Source organism: Pimephales promelas, chromosome 14 (genome assembly GCF_988280905.1).
Source record: "Pimephales promelas chromosome 14, fPimPro1.hap1.1, whole genome shotgun sequence".
NCBI lineage: Eukaryota > Metazoa > Chordata > Actinopteri > Cypriniformes > Leuciscidae > Pimephales > Pimephales promelas.
Window position 1 is genome coordinate 34,437,362 of NC_142782.1, and position 16,056 is coordinate 34,453,417.

The following is a 16,056-nucleotide window of genomic DNA, read 5'->3' on the forward strand; positions in this document are numbered from 1 at the left end:
ATGCAATCTGTCACAGTGCCAACAATATTCATAACATAAAAAATTAGAATATGGTGCAAAAGTTCATTTATTTCAGTAATTCAACTTAAAAAGTGAAACTAATATATTATATAGACTCATTACATGCAAAGTGAGATATTTCAAGCCTTTATTTGTTATAATTGTGATGATTATGGCTTACAGATATGAAAACCGTTTCACAATATTCTAATTTTGAATTTGGGGTTTAAGTCATAATCATCACAATTATAACAAATAAAGGCTTGAAACATCTCACTTTGCATGTAATGAGTCTATATAATATATAAGTTACACCTTTGAAAGTTGAATTGCTGAAATAAATGAATCTGTACAGCGGCAGGTTTATTAGAAAGCTGGATTGGGAAGTTAGAGATGCCGAAAGCGAGGGATGAGAGAAAGGAAAGCTCCTCACCGAGCCTCGATGACGTGACAGTGCAGGACGGTTCTCTGAGCGTCTCTGTGAAGCTCCAGATCCAGATGAATCTCCCCCTGAACCTCCTCGTCTGGATCCACACGGCTCAGGTTCAGCCAGTTATCCAAGCCTGCGGGACCAAAGCACTTTACATTCTCAAAGCACACTATATATATATCTATACTAGTGAACTGAACACAAATTTACTGCCAAAACGTGCCGTTTACAGCCTGAATGCACTGCAGGTACTGTAGGCCTATCCCACAATGCAATGAAAACATTCCTTTTCCGGTGTGACAAATGTCAACTGTTAATCAGTACCGTCATTGAGATATAATAGTATATAGGTTTTTTATGTTCATAATTAATCTTTATTAGTTAATATTAATTAAGTAATAGTTAATAATTCGTTAATAATATTAAAGTTTTAGAAACTTAGAATCTATCTGTCTATGTATTTTTTTATTCATTCATTTTAATTACAGTTTTAGTTAATATATATAATAATATATGAAGAGTTCAGATGCAAAAGCCTCTAAATGCCATTTGAAATTTTCTTCTTTAATGATGATTTTTATCAAACTTGTATATTTAAGTTCAGTAATTTCACTTAAATAACAATTAATAGGTAATTATCATTGCCATTTAAGTGAAATCACTGAACTTAAATATACAAGCTTGATAAAAATGATAATTTGAGAAGAAAATTTCAAATGTCACTTAGAGGCTTTTGCATCTGAACTCTTCATATATATATATATATATATATATATATATATATATATATATATATATATATATTTAATTGTATTTCAGTAAACATTTATTTTATCTAATGTACAAAAAAGTTCTTTATGGTTTTAGTTGTCGTTAATAATAGTAACTTGTGAATTTTAACATTTTGATTCATTATTGTATATTGCATTAAAATGTATATTTTGAATTTAGTTTTTTAGTTAAAGTTTTTATAACTTTGTTGTTTATTAATATATATATATTAAATAATATATTTTTATTTAGTTTTTATCAATTGAGTTATTTAAGTACATAAAATTAAAATGTTGCTTTTAACATTTTATTTTAGTTAACATTTACTTTATTTTAAGAAAAGAAAATATATGTTTTTAATGGCTTTAGTTAACTATAATATATTGAATAAAAAATCAAAAATATTTTATATTTAATTAAAATGCTAAATATTTTATTTTGAATAAAAATGACTAAATATTTTATATTAAATTTTAAATAAAAAATATTTTGCATTGAATAAAAAAAATGAAAAATTTTATTTTAAATAAAAAAAGGAAAAATATTTTATATTGAATAAAAAAAATGCAAAATATTTTACATTGAATTAAAAATGCAAAATATTTTATATTTAATAAAAAAAAAGGCAAAATATTTTATATTGAATAAAAAATGCAAAATATTTTGTATTGAATAAAAAAATGAAAAATATTTTGTATTGAATTAAAAATGCAAAATATTTCATCTCATTTGTAATAATTAATGTTTCTGAGATGATAACTGTATGTGAAAGACTATGTATGCCACTCACAGAATTAAAACATTTGAACACTACTGTTTGAACATTAATCAATGCATACATGATGCTCTTTTGCATGTTATATAAAAGCAGTGCTCAGAATTCATGAAGTGATTTATTTAAAACAAGGTTCTGCATACCACAAACACATTTTGTCACATTTATGATGTTTAGCAAAAGTCTATGATCAACAGATCAACAGTCTGATAAAAACATTACTCAAAAAGGAGATGACATCACTCGCAGTTCATTTGTCACACTGGAAATGGAAGGTCAAGTCGTGCATTGCATTGTGGGATACAGTGTCTTGGCTGTATTGTGTACATTGCAGCAAACACAGTTATATTGTTGAAGTGTTTACAAACATGCATGCATAAAATTCACATAATCATGCAGAGTATACCAGCATAAAAGCGGTATGTGTGTATATCATTTGTATATCATTTGTATATCATTTGTATATCATTTGTTTACAGTAGTTTACAGTTACAATAAATCCCTCAGTTTTACAGAGCCCAACGCTTCCCATGATCCTGTGGGTGAGGGGTGAGTCAGGCATGACAGGCTGCGTGATTCATGCAGGGCAAGTGCATGCTGGGAAGACATGAAACCCACTGTGGGGTGGCGTGGTCGCTAATACATCATGTGTGTGCCTATAATAACCACACACTCCTCCGTTCCAGCTGAGAACAGCACTGAGGGCATTCATCTAAACCCCGTACTCGCTCTCGTAGTTCATGCTTTATTTTTCAGTAAGATTGAGTCAAATTATTTCCAATGAAAAAACTAAAATAACACTGATCTGAATGCATGACTTTAAATGTGCATCATTCAGTCACTTCCTGTCGTTTTCTTTACATTTAGATGCTTGTGGGTCTTCACTTCCCTTCTCTCTTCAAGAATTTGGTTATGCAAAAATCATATTTTTAGAAATGACAGCTGCTTCTGAACTCTTAAGAAGAATATCTCAGTGTTGTATAATATCTCAAGTTCAAAATGATTTTTTTTAAAGAAATGAGAAGTGAGATGCATTTTATTTTGTATGTGTGGAGGATGAATGCAAATCAGTTTTAGGAAACGTGTAACCAGCGCTCTGAACAATCATAAAGCTAGCACAAAATAACAACAAATCATTTTTTATCTGAATATATTTAATAAGGCATGGCATCCCTTTTTAAATAAAGTTCTGGCTGATTTTATAGAGCCCTTTTATGTATATATAATTTTAAATAATATATTTATAAATAATAAATAGATAATAAATACATATATTGAAATTAGAATAAAATGAGCATTAAAAATAAAAACTATATATATGTTTAATTTTTTTTAAATTTATATTACTATTTTTTTTTTCAAATAGTCTTTTAATATGACAGCTGTTCTATTATTATTTTTTTTAATGTGTAAGGCATGGCATCCCTTTTTAAATAAAGTTCTGGCTGATTTTATAGACCCCTTTTATGTATATATAATTTTAAATAATATATTTATAAATAATAAATAGATAATAAATACATATATTGAAATTAAAATAAAATGAGCATTAAAAATAAAAACTATATATATGTTTAATTTTTTTTAAATTTATATTACTATTTTTTTTTTCAAATAGTCTTTTAATATATGTTTTCTATTTTTTTGTATTTATATTATTATTTTTTTTAATGTGTAAGGCATGGCATCCCTTTTTAAATAAAGTTCTGGCTGATTTTATAGACCCCTTTTATGTATATATAATTTTAAAAAATATATTTATAAATAATAAATAGATAATAAATGAATATATTGAAATTAAAATAAAATGAGCATTAAAAATAAAAACTATATATATGTTTAATTTTTTTTTAATTTATATTACTATTTTTTTTTCAAATAGTCTTTTAATATATAATTTTTATTTTTTTATTTATATTATTATTTTTTTAATGTGTAAGGCATGGCATCCCTTTTTAAAAAAAAAGTTCTGGCTGATTTTATAGACCCCTTTTATGTATATATAATTTTAAATAATATATTTATAAATAATAAATAGATAATAAATACATATATTGAAATTAAAATAAAATGAGCATTAAAAATAAAAACTATATATATGTTTATTTTTTTTAAATTTATATTACTATTTTTTTTTCAAATAGTCTTTTAATATATGTTTTCTATTTTTTTGTATTTATATTATTATTTTTTTTAATGTGTAAGGCATGGCATCCCTTTTTAAATAAAGTTCTGGCTGATTTTATAGACCCCTTTTATGTATATATAATTTTAAATAATATATTTATAAATAATAAATAGATAATAAATAAATATATTGAAATTAAAATAAAATGAGCATTAAAAATAAAAACTATATATATGTTTAATTTTTTTTAAATTTATATTACTATTTTTTTTTCCAAATAGTCTTTTAATATATATGTTTTTTATATTTTTTTTGTATTTATATTATTATTTTTTTAATGTGTTATTCTGTTGTCATATTTCTTAATTACTGTGCTTTATGTGTTTAGATTTAGTGAATGTGAATGCGTGTCCTCTCTTGCATCATCGCTTACCTTTGTGTTGAGCGGTGATCGCATCTTTACTCAGAGAGATTTTACCGATGACATCATCGTGACTGTGGCGTGAAACACAACATGAGGTGCGTATTAATGATCTGACGTTTTCCATATTACAGTAAACCACCATCATGATCATCAATCAGCTCTTCAGACTCACAGACAGACATAATGAACCGTAAATAGACAGACAGATAAAGAGGGTTCAATGCGGTTCTGTTATATAGAACGCTTTATGCCAAAAAAGAGAAATGTCTTAAAGGGCCCCTATTATGTATTTTTGAAAATGACCTTTCATGTAGTGTAACACAGCTCTAAGTGAATGAAAACATCCTGCAAAGTTGTAAATCTGAAAGTGCACAGTATATTACTGTATGAGGAAATGAAACGTCTTTTTGATCTTTGATGCATGTAAACCTGTTGACTCCAAAACTTTAAAATAGCATAAATGATTGCTTAATACTTTCACGTTTAGTGGGTTCTAGTGATAAAGCGTATTGATGAGCTGCGTAATTCATCAAATTCAATAATAAAAAAGAGAAGTAAACTATTAAAATTATTTAATTAAAACTAAATCCATCAAATGATCCCATGACGGGAACCAATGAAATGTTCTATATATGAAGCGCCTGACGGAACCTTTTAAGGTTCCATTTAGAACCTTTCTTCTAAGAGTGATACAATGTAACACTTTTCAAATCAAAGTTCCAAAAGTGATGCCAAAGAAGAACCATTTTTTGTTCCCCAAAGAACCTTTCAGTGAACAGATCTTAAAAGAACCATTTTAACTACCTTTTTCCACTATAAAAGCATTCTGTGCAATGGAAATATTCCAAGGATATTAAAGGATTAGTTAATTTAATTTACTCGCCCCCATGTCATCCATGATGTCCATGTCTTTCTTTCTTCAGTCGAAAAGAAATGAAGGTTTTTGATGAAAACATTCCAGGATTTTCTCCATATAATGGACTTCAATGGGGTCCAAACGGTTCAAGGTCCAAATGAGAGTTTCAGTGCAAACTGTTCAAAGGGCTTTAAACGACACCAGACGATAAATAAGGGTCTTATCAAGCGAAACAATCGCTCATTTAAAAATTAAATAAAAATTTTTTAGTTTTATAAGCTCAAATGCTCGCCTTGCTCTGTTCTGTGATGCGCGTTTGTGACTCTCATGAATCTTTTTTTGAGTCATTTGATTCATATCGTTCGTTGAATTAACCAAATGACTCGTAAAAAGATTCGTTCATTTTAGATAAGACCCATATTCATCGTCTGGAATCGTTTAAAGCCCTTTGAAGCTGCACTGAAACTCTCATTTGGACCTTGAACCATTTGGTCCCCATTGAAGTCCATTATATGGAGAAAATCCTGGAATGTTTTCATCAAAAACCTTAATTTCTTTTCGACTAAAGAAAGAAAGACGTGGACATCTTGGATGACATGGGGGTGAGTAAATTATCAGCAAACGTTTTTTTTAAAAAAAAAAGTGAACTTCTCCTTTAACGATTCTTTAACCATCAATGCCAATAATTAAATAACCATTATTAATAAGAGTGAATGCATCACTGCAAAACATGATGTTCTTCCTCAGTGTTTCAGTCCGGTTTTCCAGCACAAATATCTGAACATTTTTAAATCAAGAGATTCACTGACAGATATTTGTTCTTGTTTAGGCATAAACTTGATAAATCTTCAGTAATTTCGCTTCTCCAGTAAATAAATGTTTGGAAATTTGTGCTGAAAAACCAGACAAACACGTCATTTCTGAGCTGTGAGAACCGAACAGACCCGAGCTTTGGTCACCGACTGTCATCACACCATCTGTGTGTTTGTGCGTTCACATGTTCTGCCGTGATTGTGAGTGTGTGTTCATGTGTGTTAGTGGGCAAACGGGTCTCGACAACACAAACAAGAGCAGAACCGTCCGTCAGATGCTCATTTACTCATCTAACTTCATGCATTCTGGACACACACACATGAGCTTTTACACCCGTGACATCACGGCACATTCGTTACCTAATAGTGTCTTCATCCATGACATAAAAGGTGAGTGTATGGAAGCCCGTTGGCAGGTGAAGGGTGTATTCTTCCCCCCAGAAAGGATTCAAGTTCTTCCAGACGGTCGCCGTTCTGGACGGGACACAGAAAACACACAGCATCATTTAAGTTTAATACATGTATCAGAGCCTGAATTACAATCTGCCTGGATACAGAGAACAATTTAAATGGCCGTGAGTGACGACGGTGGAAAACAATCAATCAATTCACCCAATTTCTCAAAGGGAGGCCTGAGCATTTCCATTTCAAAAGACATTTTTTAAATATGCACCACACACACACACACACACACCAGGTGTTCAGGAAACTCTCACAATACAGCATGTGAAAGCGACGCAACACACAATCTCACGCGCAATCGCTTTTTTTGTTGTTGTTGCAATCATTTAGTTCTCCGTGGCAACCGGCTGATGATGCAAAGTGCATTAATGCTTCCATCATTTGCATTAGTGTCCGACCGTGGCCGATCAATTAGATCAATAACAACACCATGATCGCCGCAATCAATGAAGGATTATGATGATTAATCCATCATGCAAAATATTGACAGATGCAATATGAGATGCGGCTTATATACACTTTCACTGTATAAATGACGACTAACCTCACATCTATATGTCTATATAAACAGCACTTGGTGTGTTTTAACCTGGCAGTGTGTGTATATATATAGAAAAATATAGTCTGTTTTATATAATATAGGGTCTAAAGTGATGGGCTTGTGACTCTCCTGAATCTTTTTTCGAGTAATTTGGTTCATTTCGTTTGTTGAATTAAACAATTGACTCAAAAAAAGATTCGTTCATTTTAGATAAGACTCTTATTCATCGTCTGGTGTCGTTTAAAGCCCTTTGAAGCTGCACTGAAACTCTCATTTGGACCTTGAACCGTTTGGTCCCCATTGAAGTCCATTATATGGAGAAAATCCTGGAATGTTTTCATCAAAAACCTTCATTTCTTTTCGACTGAAGAAAGAAAGATGTGGACATCTTGGATGACATGGGGGTGAGTAAATTATAAGTTTTTTTTTTTTTTAAATGAACTACTAATTTAATATTAAAAAACGGTGGAGTATCCCTTTAAAGATTCGTGGCGATAGCCCGTCAACTGTCCCGAGCGTCGTTCATGCACTGTAAACCCTAACGGTCAAAATAATTAATTGCTTTGAGTAGGACAAACTTAAATTCAACTAATTAGTTCAGTCAAATTAATTTTTATGAGTTCACAGAACTGATATATTTTAAGTTAGCATTTACTATGTCAGCAGATTAGCTTTTAAAGCTAACTAAGTTTGTACTATTAAAAGTGATTTGAGTTCTGCCAACTTATTCGGGTTTACAGTGTACTTCATAGATTTAAGTTATAATAACTCATTAGTACTATTAACTTTATTTACCCAAGTTATCTTAACAATAAGTTATTGAGTTACTTGAAAACAAATCAAATATTTTTTTATGCTTAAATTGTTTGAGTTAATAAACTTAAATGATTTAAGGCAATCGGTTTCCTCAAACGGTTTGAGTTGAACTAACTCATCAGGTTTTACAGTGTGTTTGTTCACATTCATTGCTAGAATTCATAACAGTTTTACTGGCCAACTGGCGAGTGACACCGTTTCACATACTAACCAACACCGAATTTTACATGCATTTGCATTTTAAGCCCCTGTATATATGTGTGTATGTGTGCGAGTGTACAGTATATATATATATGTACATTTTTGCAGTCAAACCAAAAATAATTCAGACACCAATTTTTTTACTATTTAATTTATGTAAGTGAGGATAGCAAAATAAAGTAAACTGAATAAAGTAATATAAACAAAATGAAGCAAAAATTCTTCATACAGTGACTAGTAAAATGAAAAAAAATAATAATAATAATGTGGGGCCAAAAATGAGCTGATCATGTTTTGCTGAAGTGTGTTTTCTGTAATTGCTAATGCTCTTTTTAAACACACACTGAACAACATGAAGCATTGCTCAGTAATAGGTTAAGCTAAACTGGTATTATCTAATTGTGTAGTTAAATTTAACAGCTGACTGATATTCAAAATAATTCATGTGTGAGAGTCTAACAGAAGGACGGACAAAACCAGTCAAATATCATATGATTTGAAGTAAAATGTCATATTTTATTACCATTTTCTAACAAATAAACTGTGATAATTTGAGAAATGTTGAAGGTGTCTGAATACATTTAGGTTTGACTGTATACACACACACAAACGTATATACACACACACACACACACACACACACACACACACAGGTAAGAATATAAATCTCACCTGGCCACGACCTCATTGTCAACTTTGACGATGCAGTATGGATCACTGGTTCCAGAACTGGACACAAACACACACACACCATCATCATCATCATCATCATCATCATCCTCATCATGTCAACAGCATTATGATTCCAGATCAGACACTCGAGATCATAATCTGATCAAACATCACCTTTAAGACAAGCTGAGATGTTTTGCGAGAACTTACACATCTTTTGCAGGCAGATTTCGTCCCTCGACGATGCGAAAGTACAGAGAAGTGTTTGTGGCCATGATCGCAGGAGCTTCATGTCACTGAAGATCTGCAGGTCTGCTGGGTTAGAGCTCAAACAATGAGCAATTCATCAAATAAGAGCTGCTAATTAAATGATAACGATACTTAAAGAAAAAAGGAAACCCTTCTATCTTCGTTAGAATACCTAAATCATGATGCTCAGGTGATGATTTGTTCAGATCCACACTGACTGGAGTGGCTTCATCTGTCCAATCCATCCACGCGTAAATCCATATTCGTGTTTTTCATCTTGAACCCACCAGTTTATGCATTTTCTGAAGTCATCATATTATCTCCATGCATTAGTCTCGATGTAACAGCGCGCGAGTCGTGATGCTTCTGACTCTGTTCTCGGATGATGATGATGATGATGATGAGGGGAGTTCGGTGATGCTGATGAGAAACTGAGTGAACAGCGACATCTGCTGGTGAGCGCCGCACAGCGCAACAACACGCTAATTAAAACATCACATATCAATAATTATTAAATTAAAACATTTAGAACAGCGATTTAAAACAATAGTAAGAGGGGAAAAACTTGGGAAACGTGTTTTGAGAAAGAAAAGGAAAATGATGAATGCAATGAAACGAGTAACCTGCAATAAGAAATTATTATTATTATTATATAGACATGGATTACAAAAATGTATTGCTATTTTGTATCGATGTCTATGTTTAAAATAGTGAATTATTATTTTAAACTCGAAGGCATGTGAAAGGGCAGCCCTTCGTGCTGAAGGACCCCAGGACGCCGCTGATGCGCATGCGCTAACCTCTTCATTTCAAAACAATCATCATCACTTGCATCTCAAGATTGTCTTTGTATTTAAACTCAACACACCTTTAAAATTCATCTTTTCGTCTCTGGGACTTGAAACATAAAGCGAGTAAGTGTTTCAGTTTAATCTATTTTAGTAATACGATGATGCAGTCGAGTCGGAAAAGAAACAAACGGTGAATAAGGAATTCATACCGATTTCATATTTTGTATTTGCAGTCAGTAACGTTACATAATGCGAAATTATGTTCGATTATCCTCCTTATTGCATCGCTTAAGACTTCATATCCAATTTCTACTACTTTCTTGGCATATTTTGGTAATATATAATTATTTAGATGTTAATCTTTCTTTTATTTACTACATTAAATACATTTAATCACACTAATTATAATTTAAGTCTTAAATAAATTACAGTTAACAGTTTATAGTTGCCAAGTTACTTAATAAAACTAAGACCAGTGTTATTGTCATTTTATTTATATAGCCTACTACAATTATAAGTACATTTATTATTTTCCATTAGATTTTCATTTTATTTATTTTTAGTGTAAGTTTAAGGCATTTTTTATGTGCAGTTGTTAATTTTACTAGGTTCTTAAATTGTGATGTGATTTTTTTTTAAATCTAGACTTTTATTTAGTTTTAGCTTCATTTCAGGCAGCGAAAAAGATAACAAAACTGAGTACATGCATGCATATTTTTAGTACATACAGTACATAACGCACAAATCTGTACATACGTTTTCTGCTCTTTTTCTTTCTTAGTCCTTTTTAAATGTTATTCATATTCATTTCATATACGGTATGTATGTTTGTACTCAGATTTTCTGAAAAGACAAATAATTCCTTGAGAGTTTTCTATTTGCGAATGAAGCTGGTTTAAATAAGCTAATTGCTTCTGCCTGCTCCTTCTCAAACAAATTTTTATTTTTACTCTTTTTTTTTTTTTTATGTTGTTTTGGTATTACGATTATTTACATATGAAGAGTTCAGATGCAAAAGCCTCTAAATGCCATTTGAAATTTTCTTCTTTAATGATGATTTTTCTCAAGCTTGTATATTTAAGTTCAGTAATTTCACTTAAATGGCAATGATAATTACCTATTAATTGTTATTTAAGTGAAATCACTGAACTTAAATATACAAGTTTGATAAAAATCATCATTAAAGAAGAAAATTTCAAATGGCATTTAGAGGCTTTTGCATCTGAACTCTTCATATACATATTTATTTTTTGGTGGTTGTGTTTTATTTTGTGGTTTTAATTATTGTTTTGTTGTTGTGTATCTATGTTGATTGTTTGAGACAAATAAGAAAGAAAGAAAGCTCATTCTGATTCTGAGTGAGACTCATCCCATCAGATATATTGCTTTATAATGAGCTCTTTTCTCCTTTCCATAATAAGGGTTGAATGTGTGATGGACACATACTGCAGTGATGATCAGTCTGATGCTGCCAGACAACAAGAGAGACACTATTACCTGCTGTCAGAGTTGCAGGCGCTCGTGAAGGACCTGCCCAGGTACAGACACCACATCACACCCCTTCAACAAATCTATAAATATATCATATTTATCGCTCATTTGGCAGACTATACACTTTCTACTATGTTTGCTAATGTAAGTGGACTAATAAGTGTGTTTGTTTCAGCTCGTTTCAGCAGCGTCTGTCGTACACTACACTCAGTGATCTGGCTCAAGCGCTCATCGATGGGACGGTGTATGAAATAGTGCAAGGCCTGCTGGACATTCAACACCTGACGGAGAAAAACCTCTATAACCAGAGACAGAAACTACACAGCGAACACAGAGGTGTGTGTACGAGTGTTTTAAGGCCATACTCAAAACAAGGAGTGTTCGATTTGTGTGCCTCTCTGTTTCAGCGCTCAAGCAGGATTTGGTTCGGAAACACAAACAGGCTCTGCAAACGTGCAAGTCTCATAATTTGGCCGTTTTGAAAACCAATCAGCGAGCCGAAAATGAGGTAAGATGGACTGCTGGTGTGTTTTCATGCAAACACTGCCTGACTGTCACCGTTTCAGGCTCTCGATCAGCGAGTGAAAGAAGAGCAGAGGATGATGGATGAGAAGATCGTGGCTGAAATGGATCAGAAGGTTCTGGATCAACAGAACACGCTGGAGAAAGCGGGCGTATCGGGTTTCTACATCACCACCAACCCGCAGGTCACTCTCTTCATAACTAACAAAAACATGTTCTAGGAACGTTTTGCTAATGTTCTTACTAAATTATGAAAACTGAACATTCAAACCATCTTGTTTTATAAAAGTCTGAAAATCTTGGTTATGTGAACGTTAAAGTCCCTGTAAAGGGAATTGTTAAAAAAAATCTAAACACATTATAAATGTATTGCTAAACACCGCTTCAGTTTAGCTAACTTACGAGCCACAAAGCTAATGTTTTGGTTTTTTTTTCATGTAAGTTATGCTTGTCTAGCCGTAGGCGTTACACTTTGAATTTGAATTTGAAATCGCTATTTGGAACATAAAAAGAAAGTATATAAAATAAAACAATGTTTAAAAAACTTAGGAAAAATCAAAAAAAAAAAAAAAAAAAGCCGCAAAAATATATATGTATAATTCTTTGCTGTTGACATACTTCTATTATATGTGCGAAAAGGAGTAGGAAGAAGTAAAACTTATATACTCCTACCCCTTAAATTCTTACAGTCTTACATTTACAATTTTATATTATTATTTTCATTTTGTTCTATACATCCATAAACCTATACAGATAATTTATATACAAGCAGCAAAACATAAAAAAAACCAATAAAAATAAAATACTTTCTTTTTTTAATAATTAAAACACACAGGTAGGCGTAGTGTAGAGTGCCGAAGTTACGACGTCACTCTGTAGGCCACAACGCGGAAGTGAGTTAGCATTTTAGCACTCCCGCTTCCCTCGCTCTAAAGTCTATGGGACTTTTCCTAAATCGCCTGAAATAAGGTCTGTGGTGAACAAAGCCTCGAAATATTTTCACGTTTTGATCTATGACATAAAACACACAGTTATAACTTGCGTGTGTTTTTTTTTTAAACTTTATTGTGTCTGCTTGTGTTTTTTAAAAACTTTATATAGGCTTCAAAATGTATAAATTTTGGATTAACTTGTAAAGATTATCTTGATATACAAAACGTGTAAGGGTCACAACTCTTTGTTAAACACAATCTTATTTTTTGCGATTTTTCCAAAAGTCTGTGGGGAAAATGCATAGCTTTTCGATCGAGGGAACCTATGCACTGCTAGCTTCCAAGTGGCCCTACAAAGTGACGTCGTCACTCAATAATGGCTAACTAGATGTTTGTTTTGATATAATAAACGACTAGCTGTTGCTATGGTTACTCACAGCTGTCGTAGCCAGCGCATTTATTTATTATTTTGGAACGGTAAACGGTCAGTTTTACCAGAACTCCTTTACTAAGTGTCCTCTAGCACTTTTTAATGGACACACTGCAGCCAATCAGAATCGAGTATTCACCCAGACCATGCTGTAATTAATAGTTAAAAATCAATTTCGCTATGGAGAAAATTAATGGGGTATTTACTTCCGGTGTTCTGTCGATTTTTGCTGCCTTGTCAAAAAATGCTACCGTAGCGTGATTTGATCACAAAATGCCGATTAAAGTCGTATGAAATACAATTATAATACAATTCTAAGTTATGAGTAGCAACTGTATACTGTAGACTGCTGTTTTTATTTTTAAAACGGTGTGAAAGTAAAAATTATCATAAAATATTCATCTTTGACTTGTCAAAGTACACCTTTCCTCATAGTAACAGAAACTTTCAGTTATTCTTTTTCAGCTGGCTGACCGTACAAATATTTATATGGTAATAAAGGGAAATTATTCATTATAACAGGAAAATGTACCTTTTGTAAAAAAAAAACAAAAAAACGTTCTGCATCTTTTCTCTTTCATTGTTCCCAATAAGCCGGTGTTGTGTGTCACAGGAGGTGATGATGCAGATGAATCTGCTGGAGCTGGTCCTGAAGCTGCAGCAGAAAGAGACTGTTTCTGGATCTCTGCCCTGAGACCCTCGCCTGCCTGATCTCCGATGATGTGGAAACCTGAATGATTACAGTAGGACGTCAGACCTTCAAAAGTGTTGGAGTCTCTTTTTGTTGACATTCATGTGGTGATGATGAAAGGTCATGACCCTGGACAAGACTGAAAAAGTGCCCACATGAACTTTCCTTTTGACATTAAATATAGTTTTTTAGATTCTGATTGTTATGATTTGTTTTCTATGTTAAGCAACTGTATTATAAAAATGAAAACTGACAGTGTGTTTGTTTGATTTATTTATTTTTCAACAGGATTTGCATTATTAAATCAGATCAAGCTTGACCGTCTGCTTTGCATTATTGAATTGATTTTAGCCAATGAGATGATGCCGTTTTATCATTCATCTTTTATTGACTGTACTCTTATGATTTATGACTTCTGTTTTCTTGTGTTTTTCACCAGAGAAAATCAGGGTTTTATAGTAGTTTTCCATTCAGAGCACAGCCAACACAGGGATACGGACATCAAGATCTCACGATCACACTATCTCAGGTACTGTTGTGGGATTTTACTATAAATGACCTTCAGAAGAAGCTTCGGGAAGGCAGACTTATGAAAATAAATGATATGTACTACTGTAGTTTGCTGCTGGTTATTGTGGGGATTTTTCTCCTGAGCCCGTAAATTGTTCTACAACAATATCCGTCTTTACTGAGAAGCTTCTGCTGAAATCGATCGCTTAAGCAGAAATCAACACTTTCAGCATTAAGAAACCCACCTACACCTCGCAAACACAACTGAAGCACAGCAAGAGAAACTAGCAGAACAAGAGCAGAAGATCCGCAAGAACAACTCAGAGGATTCAGGAGACTTTAAGGAGGTACATTTAAATTAATTTTCAATATTTTCTTTTTTTTATTTTGTTTAACAACTAAAACTAAAATTAAAAAATAAATTATATAGACATTAAAAAAACGAATAAAATGAACAAAATCTTTAACTAAAATTAAAATGAAAATAATATATATTATATACACACACAAAATTAAAAAAACTAACAAAAATTAAAACAGAAAAAATATATGTACACATACCTACATATATATATATTTATTAAGGCTGTCAAATGATTAATCGTGATTAATCACATCCAAAATAAAAGTTTTTGTTTACATAATATATGTGGGTGAACTGTGTATAATTATTTTATATATATAAATACACACACCTGCTTTTATATATTGAAGAAATATTTTCATGTATATACATCTATCTATATAGATTTATATATAATTTATATTATATATAAATATTTTATATATAAATTATATTTTTTTCTTAAATATAGATGCATGTGTGTATATATTTATTTATATATATATACATATATATATATGAAGATTTCAGATGCAAAAGCCTCTAAATGCCATTTGAAATTTTCTTCTTTAATGATGATTTTTATCAAACTTCAGTAATTTCACTTAAATAACAATTAATAGGTAATTATCATTGCCATTTAAGTGAAATCACTGAACTTAAATATACAAGTTTGATAAAAATGATCATTCTAGAAGAAAATTTCAAATGGCATTTAGAGGCTTTTGCATCTGAACTTTTCATATATATATATATATATATATATATACAAAATAATTATACACAGTGCATCCACATATTTTGGATGTGATTAATCCAAAATATGTGGATTAATTTTATTTTGGATGTGATTAATCATTTGTCAGCCCTAATATTTATAATTTATATATATATATATATATATATATATATATATATATATATATATATATATATATATATAATTTACTACAGTCAGCTACAGCTACAGTTTTATTTTTACATGCAAATAAAAATAATGTGCTCAGATTGAAAACATTCAGTTATTCAGTTATTAATATTGTGTTGGTTCTCTGCTGTTTTTGCATGTTTATAATTTCTTTGTAAGACAGCTTTGTCAAAAATGATGTCACAATTTGTCATATTACATCGCCTCCAAGCACTACATATGATCACAAATCAATTTTTGTTTATAATATTTGAATAAAGGGTGAAGATGTCTCTGTGTTT

The 16,056-nt window shown here is 31.3% G+C and overlaps 2 protein-coding genes across 6 annotated transcripts in view; one reads left to right on the top strand and one right to left on the bottom strand.

Annotated features, from left to right (window-relative positions):
• rasal1a (RAS protein activator like 1a (GAP1 like)) overlaps positions 1-9,539 on the bottom strand; it is a 31,447-nt gene extending 21,908 nt beyond the window's left edge. For 4 of the 5 annotated variants that reach the window (XM_089119911.1, XM_089119912.1, XM_089119909.1 and 1 more), the window contains exons 1-6: positions 9,310-9,539; positions 9,099-9,200; positions 8,889-8,945; positions 6,557-6,670; positions 4,538-4,599; positions 434-563 (exon numbers count right to left, since the gene is read on the bottom strand). In XM_089119911.1, the coding sequence (XP_088976037.1) occupies positions 434-563; positions 4,538-4,599; positions 6,557-6,670; positions 8,889-8,945; positions 9,099-9,163 (428 nt within the window). In that variant the 5' untranslated portion in view covers positions 9,164-9,200; positions 9,310-9,539. Of the gene's footprint in view, positions 1-433; positions 564-4,537; positions 4,600-6,556; positions 6,671-8,888; positions 8,946-9,098; positions 9,204-9,309 lie in introns of all 5 variants that reach the window. The other variant, XM_089119910.1, reaches the window with a different exon arrangement.
• Positions 9,540-9,895: 356 nt separating this feature from the next.
• On the top strand, positions 9,896-14,313 carry dgcr6 (DiGeorge syndrome critical region gene 6). Its single transcript, XM_039671419.2, has 6 exons — positions 9,896-10,051; positions 11,350-11,466; positions 11,595-11,755; positions 11,827-11,927; positions 11,986-12,126; positions 13,917-14,313. Exons 2-6 carry the CDS (start codon positions 11,363-11,365, stop codon positions 13,995-13,997), a joined length of 588 nt encoding a protein of 195 aa, XP_039527353.1. The 5' UTR covers positions 9,896-10,051; positions 11,350-11,362; the 3' UTR covers positions 13,998-14,313.
• The last annotated feature ends 1,743 nt before the right edge of the window (positions 14,314-16,056 follow it).

Excerpts from the sequence above, each read along its gene's own strand:
- dgcr6 (XM_039671419.2), top strand. The coding sequence starts at position 11,363 with ATGGACACATACTGCAGTGATGATCAGTCTGATGCTGCCAGACAACAA. Across the intron at positions 11,467-11,594 it reads CTCGTGAAGGACCTGCCCAG|CTCGTTTCAGCAGCGTCTGT; the intron begins GTACAGACACCA and ends TGTTTGTTTCAG. Across the intron at positions 11,928-11,985 it reads ATCAGCGAGCCGAAAATGAG|GCTCTCGATCAGCGAGTGAA; the intron begins GTAAGATGGACT and ends TCACCGTTTCAG.